The sequence below is a fragment of the Ziziphus jujuba genome, chromosome 9 (assembly GCF_031755915.1).
Source record: "Ziziphus jujuba cultivar Dongzao chromosome 9, ASM3175591v1".
NCBI classification, from domain to species: Eukaryota; Viridiplantae; Streptophyta; class Magnoliopsida; order Rosales; family Rhamnaceae; genus Ziziphus; species Ziziphus jujuba.
In genome coordinates, this window is record NC_083387.1 from 4,204,290 (window position 1) to 4,215,439 (window position 11,150).

The following is an 11,150-nucleotide window of genomic DNA, read 5'->3' on the forward strand; positions in this document are numbered from 1 at the left end:
GATAAAAGCAATTAGGTCTTTTAAGTAACCTTCAGCCCCAAAAAAACAAAATATCTATCCCCAATTCAAAAATTCAATTGAGTGTTTGTATTTTTATTTTTATTTCATTTTAGGTTTTTAGTTTATTTTCAATGTTTTCAATTAAAATTCTCTAATTTAGTGTTTTTTTTTTAATATGGATTAAAACTAATGAAAATTTTGAGCAAAATAAATATCTTATTATATATAAAAATATAATTAACTTAAATTATTAAAATCTAAATAAAATTTTCTATTACAGAGGCTTAATGTGCAATGTCCAAATTGAAATAAAATTAAAACTAAGGATCCCAATTGATAAAAAATGAGAATGGAAATTTAAATTAAAACCAACTCGAAAGTTAAGGCACTTAATTGAAAAAATTGAAATCTGAAGCACTCAATTGGAATGGAGGCAAACTAAAAAGCCCAAAAATATAATTAATCCTATAGCACCAGGGAAATAAAATCAGAAAACGGCAAACTAAAAAGCCCAAAAATATAATTAATCCTATAGCACCATAATTTTTATCTTAGGGAAATAAAATCAGATAACTTTTTTTTTTTTAACGATAAATTATGACATTATATTACAAAAAGAGGTGCCGCTTTTTTTCAGAAAAAATGGGCACAAATTTTATATACCCTATAAGCCATTTTAAGGTAAAATTAAATTAAAGTGTTTCACATTTTAGACTTTAAAATCTAGAGCTGCGAAACTGTCAAAACTTTAAAGAAGCAAGATGCAAAAGAACATATCACCCAAAAAAAAAAAAAAAAAAAAACGGAAGAAAGAAAATATGAACTTAAAATGCAATTATTCAAACATGTGGATTCGAGCTCGGGCTGCTGAAGGACCCAAAATTATATTGGGCCTATCGAATTCGAACACCCTATGGATTTTGATCAAATCAATGTGCTTCTATGGCTGCAAATCTACCTCGTATATAATGTTCACAAACCTCCACCAAAAAAATAATAATAATAAATGTTCACAAACACAAAAATGACAGCGGCTTAGACAATCTATTGAACGTTCAATTAAATATTTTCAGCACCTTCTAGTCCCCTGAATATCGTTGTACTTCCACGACTGAAAGCTTCGAAAGCTCATAGTTCAGCAAAAGAGTTGAATCAAAAGGTAATCATCACTTGCAGTTATCGTTGTAGCAATAACTACCACGATCTGTCTTAACATTTTTACACATCTCAGGTAATCAAAGATTATAAGTTGAATAATTTCCATTCCAAAATCATCACCATAATATTTATTATTGATTTTTTTTTTTTTTTTTAAAAAAAAAAAGAAGCTTTCAATGCTAAATTACATGTTTGATATAGAATCAACTTGGTTATAAAAGTTAACAGGATTTCAAAGTGAAATGATTATTGAGTTGAGAAACAACAAGTTTCTTCTCTCTTTTTTTTTTTTTTTTTTTTTTTTTTGTGTTCGAAGTTTGACCGACCCTCACATAGTGATTCTGATGAAAACGTGTTAATGAGTAGTTGAAAATCTTAACATCATAACCTGATGTCAAATTTTGGCTTACACAACTTGAAAAGCACTGCTCATGTTTCTGTTTTGTATTGGTCTCGGAAGTTGAGTTTAATTGTTTTAAAAAAGTCAAGAAGCAAGAATGTTTATCCACCTCTCTCAAGTATCGAGATCATTTTACTTTCAAATCAGAGGCTTTATATCTAGAGCTTCCAAGTAGAGATTGATGATGTACTGTATAAATTACATGTATTGACTTTAATAGGAAATCTATTTTCACTAGAACTCTGAAGATATATGAGCTGCCGAGTTTTATTTTTTGCGAATTTAATTTTCATGATTCCTCTTCTTATAGAAAAACGATCATGCCTTTCAGCATTTGCAAATTTGCCAATTGGATTGATTATTTTTTACTTTTACCGTACAAACACTATTTTTTTAACTGAAACTTCGAGATGCTTGAGCTGCTTTGATGTTTGATTAATTTTTTTATTTCATGATTCTTTTTACGGGGAAAGTCATGCCTTTTAGTGCCTTCTATAATATTTTGTAATGTTGTGTCGCTTGGTGAATAGTGAATACAGTATGGCTCTCTGCCCTTTTGACATTCATTGCTCTTTTTGAGAGTTTAATTTAATTTAATATATAAAAACTTTTTAACTATTTTCCTTGTTCATCTTAGATGGCGAACAGAGCAGAAATTCCTACTAGCAACTCAGCACTTATTGCTATGATTGCTGATGAGGTAAAGAATATTATGGCAGCAGCAAATAGGCCCAACAGTATATATCAAGCTCACTATTATATACAATGGTTATGGCTATTCAAAAGGTTTATATATATATATATATATATATGCCTTAGGCTCTTCTATGAGTTTACAGAAATATCTCTCTGATGTAGGACACAGTTGTGGGATTTCTGCTGGCTGGAGTGGGTAATGTTGACTTGAGGAGAAAAACAAATTATCTTATAGTAGATTCAAGTATGCTCTTGGACTTTGAATTCTATTTATTGCTTTCCATTGCGTAATTGTGCAAGCATGGTATGTATCAATGCTCTTGTTGTCAATATTCTTCATCAAATTGACAGTGGGTCATAGATTTTGTAACTTGTTATCTTATAACTAAGCAACTTCTGTCCATATCTAGGGATAAATATATCGCTGCTCTTTCTTCTAGGTGTTTTTTTCCTGAAAATGAAAGTAAGTTTAGGATGTTGAAGGTAACAGTCGGTGTCTAGATTAATCCAGATAGTAAAAGTTTGGGAAATCACTGGAAACATTCTGTGTTTCGATGGTAACACTTCGTTGCCACCTTGCAACTGCGCAGACGTGATACAAAAGAGATCATTGCTTACAAAACTTAATAAAGTTTTCGGTTGAGTTCATGCATATGCTCTTAAACCTTTCGTAAGTTTGCTCAGGCTAATCTCAACCTTTTATGTGCTTCATTAAAGGCCATGAATTGGAAATAAAACAGAACAATAGAAATGCTACTGGGCAAAGTAGCAAATGTTGTCAGATCCAGAATTTAGATGGTGCACATCATTCTATCATTTGCTCTTATGAAATATTTTCATGTCTTTCTCAGAAACTACTGTGAAACAAATTGAAGATGCATTCAAGGAATTCACTTCAAGGGATGATATAGCAATTGTGCTGATTAGCCAATATGTAAGTCACTTTTGCACTTACTTTCTCATTTAATTCATTATTTTCTCATGCTCTTTCAAATAGTATGCTATAAAAGCTACTCTACTTGTTGCTGAAGCAGTGAAACATATATTGCTAATCCCCAAAATTCTAAACATACTTGTTATATGAAGTATTGTTGTATCATATTTCTCTGTCCTCCCTTACTTATTCAAGATTGTCTGTTACTGTTCCAATGAAATGAGCAAACTAATTATTATATTTAAACATAATGTTTTATCCAACTTTTGTTCTGTAAATTAAGACGGGAGGCTTTGTTGTTTGATATTTCAGGTAGCAAATATGATAAGGTTTTTGGTAGATAGCTACAACAAGCCTGTCCCTGCAATTCTAGAGGTTCCTTCAAAGGACCATCCTTATGATCCTGGACGGGATTCAGTACTTTCACGGGTCAAGTACTTGTTCTCTGCTGAATCAGTGGCTTCTGGAAGGCGCTGACAGTTTCGTTGTTGGCCCTCTATATGTACATTAAAGAGTTGCTCACCTTTCTTCATACTGGTCTTGCTTTCGTCTCCTGTTCCTTCAATCCTATTTCCGTCTGTGTTTTGGAGGTATTACTTAACCTTGTGGTTTAAATAAATGATAATGAAAAGAGAGAGAGAGAGAGAGAGAGAGAGAGAGAGAGAGAGAGATGTAGTCATAATAACTGGGCGGCAGTTAATAACTCTGCTTTCTTATTGGTTTTTGGGTTGCCATCTTGGTCACGGATAGTCTCTCCTTCATGTAGTTGTTTGCATAATTCCTATTTCTTCCTATATAATTTCCAGGGATTAAATATATGCATGCTTGTCCGCTTGATAAAACGATATTAATCATTTAGTTAAATTTAGCTCCATTTGGAATGGTCAAATTGAGGCAGTTTGTAATTCCCTTAAGCCCTTTGGACCCCCTTAATACCGTTTAGATTTGGACGTCATAGCTCTAACCAAGGCACCTGTGCTCCTGAATTTTGAAAGAGAAAACAAAAACTATATCAAACATTGTTGGTGTTATCTGAAAAGCATTTACTACTGATGTTTGATTAGTTTTTGTATGACAAAAATGTACATTGTGATTGCACAAATTCCTCTACATAAAAGGAACAGTAAAATTAGATCATACAAATAAGAACAATTTATTATTTTCATCTAACAACAATTCCAAATCGGAGTTGAAATCTAAAGTTCAACAAATTTATTTTGGTTTTGGTAATCTGTTATCAGACGAGTGCAGATTTTAAAGACTTGACAAAAGTTTCTAGTTCTTTCAATCCTTCCTCAGGAGATTTTGCTTCACCCAGCACCTTTACTATTGCGCTACCAACGATCACACCATCAGCTCCCCATCCCACTACCTGTAACCAAATAACAATTTTGAGTAACCAGTTAGCCTCACTGTAGTAAACGTGTAATGATATAAAGATGCTTCAAGTTTAAGCGTTTAAGCTCACCTGCTTCACATGCTCAGGCTTTGATATTCCAAAACCAACTGCAACTGGCTTATCTGTCACCTGTCATTTAAAATGTGAATGATTCGTAAGAAGGTCACTAAATTACACCAAGGCTTTAAAGGGATTAATCAATTGGAAAATGTTACTTTAGCTACCCCAGAAGGCAGTTGCTCGGTATTAAAGATGGTAGTTTTGATAAATTTGTCCATTTTATATCCAAATCTTAAAAAGACATTTGAGATAAACTATAATATTGGCCAGTGCAACTAAATTTCAAGATTCTAATCCAGCATGAATGCATGTGTACCATCTAGGTGAAAAAAGGCAAATACCGACAGAAAAATCAAATTCATGTAAGTAGATCATGTGTTTACAAATTGCACCCCCAACTAAAGTTATATAAGTTAACCTGGTTAAGAAAACAAACCTCTTTAATTTCCTTCAGAAGATTTTCAACTCGATTGCTTACAGATGCACGGGCACCAGTAACTCCAACTGTGCTCACCTGTAATTTAAACAATGAACACTGTGTTTAATTTTCAATATTAAAGTTCACCTCAAATTAATGGATGGAAGGATCCCCATGGCCACCATATATTGCTAGTATGTGACCCAATAACTTCACTATTTGTTGCAAGTCGATAGATAATATGAAATTTGGATATAAAATATACATAACAGATGCTGAAATCTTGTAACACTATAGAACACTAACAGATATTTGATATGCATATACCATGAAGAAAAAACATTATAAGTTCCTTATAAATTAAAGGCAAAAAAATGATGATATGTTATCAAGCATGAACAGGAACCTTACTAGGTATATAAATCCTTCTGCAGCTTGCACTATGGCTTTCATTCGATCCGTCGGAGTAGTGGGTGTAGTAAGCAGCACCTTTAAACCATAAATGTATATAAATTTTATTAGGATTTTAGTTACATGCATTGCACATCAGGAATTTCTTTCAAGAAAGAAACGATCTAACAATCTGGTAATATGCCAGAGCTTATTACTTTATATCCAGTCTATAATCTTACCGCAGTGTGCCCATGGTTTCAAATTTAAGGTGAAGTGAGTGGATGATCTAATTGTAAATGACATAGTTGTCTATGAAGAAAAAGTACATTTGAACTACTTTGTCTGGATTTCAAAAGATGAACGAGAAAAACAATTGTCAAGAAATGACAAACCAGTTCGATATTATTTTTCAGAGCTTCCTTTCTCAAACTTTTGGTCTCCTCTAAAGGAACATCTGGGACGACAAGCCCTACAAACAAACATTTAATAGTAAATGCGTTTAGATCTGTAACAAGATTAAACAACAGTTTTGGAAAAGAGCTATGAAAGTACAAAGTTTAATTAAGGCATAACATCAAATGATATTCACTCAAGAACGTGAAGCAAACAATGATAATAACAAAAGAAAACCTAAGATAAACACCAAAAAGTTAATTCTAGAAAATTTGAATGCTAGTTAGTTGAGATGATTAAACATAGCTTTAATATCCTAAAATTTTAAATCAGCTCCTTTGGTGGTATGTTTGGAACCAAAACTTCAAAACTGAAACAGATGTGAACGAAAAGTCAAAGTTGTAGTTAAAATTTATCCAAACTTAACTTGCAAGTCAAAACGTTGTTCAAGGGCATGAAGATCTGCAAAAGAAATTATTAACTAATAAAGAAATGGATAAACAAACACTAGATTCCATGCATTCGGTTGCGTTGATCAAAACACCAAAATATCTAGCATGAAATGTCTTATCTTTTTATAACATTGATTAATGATAAACCACTATTTAGCTATAATAAGGATTTTATGAAGTCATTAGAAAAGTTATAAAACACTTAGTAATATAGTAGATATAAATTACCATGTACACCAGCATCTTTCACAATGGACATGAACTTTTCAGTACCACGCTTGAGAATGGGGTTGTAGTATGTGAATAAAGCAATAGGACAAGATAATTGTGGAACCACCTATACATTCAATAAATCTAACATCGTGAGAATCAACTCAAAAGAAGAAGCAACTGAATTGTAATGCAGTCCCCATTGAAGTAGATTGCAAGTACAGAATGTTCTAGTTTAAGATAAAAGAAATAAGAAGATATCAAGGAAGAAAATTGACAATTTCAGAACAATTTTTAAAAATCTAGCTTTTTGATTAGTCAAACCCCAAAGCCATGCATACAAAACAAGGAACACTTAAAAACAAAATTGACAATGAAGAATCCATTTTATTTACATTTCGTAGAATCAGGAAGACAACATGACAAAACATATTAAGCATACCTCCTTCAACATTGAAATTATAACTTCAAAATTGGTGCCCTTTGCCAAAGAACGTGTGGCTGCAGCCTAAAGAAAATGACACAGGAGTAAGAGAACTAAAAGTTACAAACCGAGCATACTATGATATATGCTATACATAAAACAATTTTAAAACTGACGGAATATACAAAGTAAATTGAAAAACAGTCACTTCAACAATTAAACCATCAAACCTGTATAACTGGGCCATCAGCCAAAGGATCAGAATACGGGACACCCAACTCAATTATATCTGATCCACAAGCATCGAGCACCTTCAATGCTTCCGCAGTGGTTGAAAGATCAGGATCACCGGCATTGATATATGGGATAAATGCTACCTTCAAATGAGAGACATTTTCAGTAAAACAGCAAGATTTGCTAAATAAACCACTTTAAGCAAAGACAAATAAACCCCTTATTATATCTATGTTCAGGTGAAAATGTGCACACAGCTTTTAAGATTGGATCACATTCTGAAAGGCAGTGAAGATTAAATTGACAATGAATTTGATTAACATTTTCAAAAAGATGAACCATGAAATTTTGAAAACCTGAAGAAAACAAGTCGTATAGAATTTACATATCATATACTGTTTAGCCTTTGGGTATGACCTCCTCCATTAGTGATCACCTTGTCTTACTAGTTTCTTCCTGATTTGATAGCTATTGACCAAATAAGATTTCAAATACAAAAAATTGATTATAGAATGAGTGCCACATTTTGCCTAATTGCCAAACTGCTCCAACAACGAATTCAATAAATATCTCTATGATTCTCAGATGTCCATTTAAATTCCAAGTAATTGGATAAATAGCCAAAGGGAGGGTATTAGGCTTGCAAGTTCAGCCATAACAGATAACCCAATAAAACTTGAAAAAGTTGATATATGTATATAACAATTTAAAGAAACGAAAAAAACAAAGCAAAGCAAAAATGACAATGTGATTTCAAGCAAAACCCATATGATAAAGAGGGTTAATAGCAAGTGAAACGCATACCTGGCCCTGCTTCTTCAACCTCTTGAACGTTTCAGAGAGTCCGACGGTAGGGGCGGAGGTGAGGGCAGCCATGGGAGTGAACCTTTTGACTGCAAGAGTCGGAAGCTGGGAAGCACCGCGAGGAAGAAGAAGAAGCTGGTTGTCGGGTTTCTTCAAGTGGAGGAAGCCAATGGTTTCGAAAGCAACAGCCATTTGAGAGAGCCGCTTAAAGAGTGTGATGCAGAATATATATGCTGTCGCTTCTCTGGGGAGGGTTTTTTTTCGAATGGACAGGCAGATTCTGTAGTACCACGGTGCTGGTCTACAGAGCTTTCATATATATATATAGGGTCTAAGCCGTCGATTCCTTGGACCCTTTTTAGACTTTTAGGCTGTTCCTGTCCGTTATGAACCATATCAATCTGCCACGTGGCAGATTCCAGCACGGCTTTGACGACTCGGACTCGTTTGTCTCGTTTAGTAAAATCCTAAATTTAAGGGACAAGGATTATTATGACCCCCTTTTTTTATAACGAAAACAGTGTAAAATAACAACATAATGAAACAGTGCAGCGGTTTTCTGTGAAATATGCATTGCGTATGCAATTCGCAAAACAGGGGGAAAAAAATTTTGTAAGGTGATATATTATCACCAGAGTATGAACCCAGCAAATTTTTTTAAAAAAAATTAAAAATAAAAATAGAAAACTAAAAACTATCCTCACAATCTTACCAAATCAAAAATAATAATATTTATAACCTTTTAATAATATTCGTAATTTTTTTTAGAGGGTCTGGATCCTTTTTTAATTTAAATTTTACATAAATTTTTGGGATCTAGCTACATATGGCAAATTGTATATCAATACCATAATTCATCTTTCATTTATTATTCCATTTTTTTTCATTTAACCTTTACCTTATTTAGTGATATTTTACAACTAACAGATAAAATGTCAAGATTCACCCCTTCTTCCATTTTTCTATATTTTTAATTTAATTGTATTAGTAATTATTCTTTTCCATTTATATTTATATATGCATATAACTTTTGTACCATGCACTAGAAAGTCTTTATACATTTTCCTTCTTCTCTTGCTTTTCTTATACATTTTTCTTCTTTGCTTCTACTGTGGAAATTCTTCTTCTCCAACTTTTAGAATTAGTTAAAAATATTCTAAAAGAAATCTTATACTATGTTTAAATTGATGAATAAAAAGGAAAGGAAAATATTTAAATCTTTTGTTTGGATTATTAAAATGATAGGCAAGGAAATGAAACGATTAAGGAAGGAAAGAGCTTCAGCAAAAATAATAATAATAATAATAAAATAACGAAAGAAGAAGAAGAAGAAGGAAGGAAGGAAAGAGAAATAAAAGGAATAAATAAATTATATTTATTTTAACTGTATAACTTGCAATTCAAATTTGATAAAACACAAAGAAAATTAAAATAATTAAAAATTTGTGAATATTTCAATATCATTGTTATTAATTAAAAGCTAATTGATTAAGATATTTTATATCTAGAATATTTTTGTCAAAATATAAACTACATTAATTATTTTTTAATTTTACAAAATTATCCAAATAAGCAATTATTATAAATATATTTTTCCCCTTTTTTTCTTTATTAAACTTATCATTTATTTTCTTTTCTAACCACCAGTCCATAGTGTTAGAATATTTTATCCCCTCTCCCTCTCCCTCTCTCTCTCTCTCTATATATATATATATATATTTTAATCATCTTTCAACTTTTTTCATTGTTTTCCAAAAACAGTGTTCTATATGCTAAAAACAACTTTACGAATAAGGGTGAGTTTAGTTATTTTTATTTTTCCTCCAATTGATGTCTCGCCTAGCCTTAATTTTTTTCCCCTTGTTGGTCATGTTAATTGTTTGAGAAGACATTATCAACGTCTATATTCTAGAGAGAAAGTAGAGGTAGTGATAGATAAACTTAGATATATTTTTCAATAAACAACTATCCAACATTAAATAATGATTTTCTATGGGAAATCAGCTTGGTGACCAACTAGGTCTAATGTTTTCTTCTCTCCCTTTTTTTAGGTGAAGGAAAAACCATGAATTTTATTTTTGAGAGCTAATAAAATAAAAGATAAATTTTAAATGTAATTACCACATGTTAGAAAGATCATAGGAAAGTCAAATAAAACAAAATTAGAGAATAAATAAAAGATAAATTATGACCATTTATAAGATAATGACCATGTGTCATTGGATTCTTAAAAGCTTATATGAAGCTTAATGCAGGAAAGGAACAAGTGTTTTTATCTTGTCTTCATACCCCAAATTTTGGGGATGGATAATTATAAGACATGAATTGGAAAGTAAGTAAACTTTATGGATAAATTAAACATTTACCTTAACTTAAATATTCTTAGCAATGTAATCATTTATTATTCAAACTGAAAAATGGTAAATTATATTTATGTTTTTATTATTAAAATTACTTGCTGATATTACTATAAAAAATATATATATATATATATATATATATTTGTAAAATAAGTTGCTTTTAGTTTTTTTTTTAATCACAGTTGCTTTTCAATAAATAATAATAAATTACAAATTTATAATATAATGTATTCACCCCATAAAACTTAGCAACTAAGGTATATTATTATTATTTTTAGTGTATACTATAAACTTTCACAGTATTTGTGATTTTTCTACTCTATCTATTGACTATTCATTTTGCAATTTTGTTTGCGATTATCTTATATCATAACATTCAAAACTCTATATTAAATATAGAACTTTTATTATTTAGAAAACTATATATATATGGAACTTTTTTCTATTAAAACGACAAGTATTCTTTAGGTAATACATTTCAGTAAGTTGATTTTTTGTTGAATAATTTAAATTCAGATTACATTTCTAAAACATTCACATAATTAGAAATGTAAATCCGTATTTGAAAAGCCAAAATGTAAAGCCGTAGATTTCCTAATTGCAGAAATGTAAAACCGTTAATGCTTTTTCAATTAGGATTTTTATTTTTCTTGTAGCGTTGTAGATCTTCCGTTTTGTGTTTTTTTGCAATTAGGATTATACATTGTTTCTTTATCGCAATTTTCAGTTTTCCTTTGATATCATGTTAGAAAAACAAAAGGAAAAAGAACTATCTATAGATTATGAATATTAATGATGTTTTTAAAAGTTGTATG

At 31.0% G+C, this 11,150-nt stretch overlaps 2 protein-coding genes across 5 annotated transcripts; one reads left to right on the top strand and one right to left on the bottom strand.

Moving 5' to 3' along the window:
• Positions 1–962: 962 nt before the first annotated feature.
• Positions 963–4,030, top strand: LOC107425907 (V-type proton ATPase subunit F). Of its 4 annotated transcripts, none has more exons than XM_025077810.3 (5): positions 963–1,231; positions 2,196–2,258; positions 2,417–2,498; positions 3,106–3,188; positions 3,501–4,030. In XM_025077810.3, exons 2-5 carry the CDS (start codon positions 2,196–2,198, stop codon positions 3,663–3,665), a joined length of 393 nt encoding a protein of 130 aa, XP_024933578.3. In that variant the 5' UTR covers positions 963–1,231; the 3' UTR covers positions 3,666–4,030. The 4 variants fall into 4 exon arrangements, with proteins under 4 accessions (XP_024933578.3, XP_015891448.3, XP_024933579.3 ...); XM_016035962.4 differs by having other exon boundaries at positions 967–1,159; XM_025077811.3 differs by lacking the exon at positions 963–1,231 and having other exon boundaries at positions 2,194–2,326.
• Positions 4,031–4,281: 251 nt separating this feature from the next.
• LOC107425887 (tryptophan synthase alpha chain) lies at positions 4,282–8,257 on the bottom strand. The gene is made up of 9 exons (XM_016035935.4): positions 7,976–8,257; positions 7,168–7,314; positions 6,956–7,021; positions 6,532–6,640; positions 5,851–5,927; positions 5,477–5,554; positions 5,084–5,161; positions 4,657–4,716; positions 4,282–4,560 (listed from the first exon to the last, which is right to left on the bottom strand). Exons 1-9 carry the CDS (start codon positions 8,165–8,167, stop codon positions 4,426–4,428), a joined length of 942 nt encoding a protein of 313 aa, XP_015891421.2. The 5' UTR covers positions 8,168–8,257; the 3' UTR covers positions 4,282–4,425.
• Positions 8,258–11,150: the final 2,893 nt, after the last annotated feature.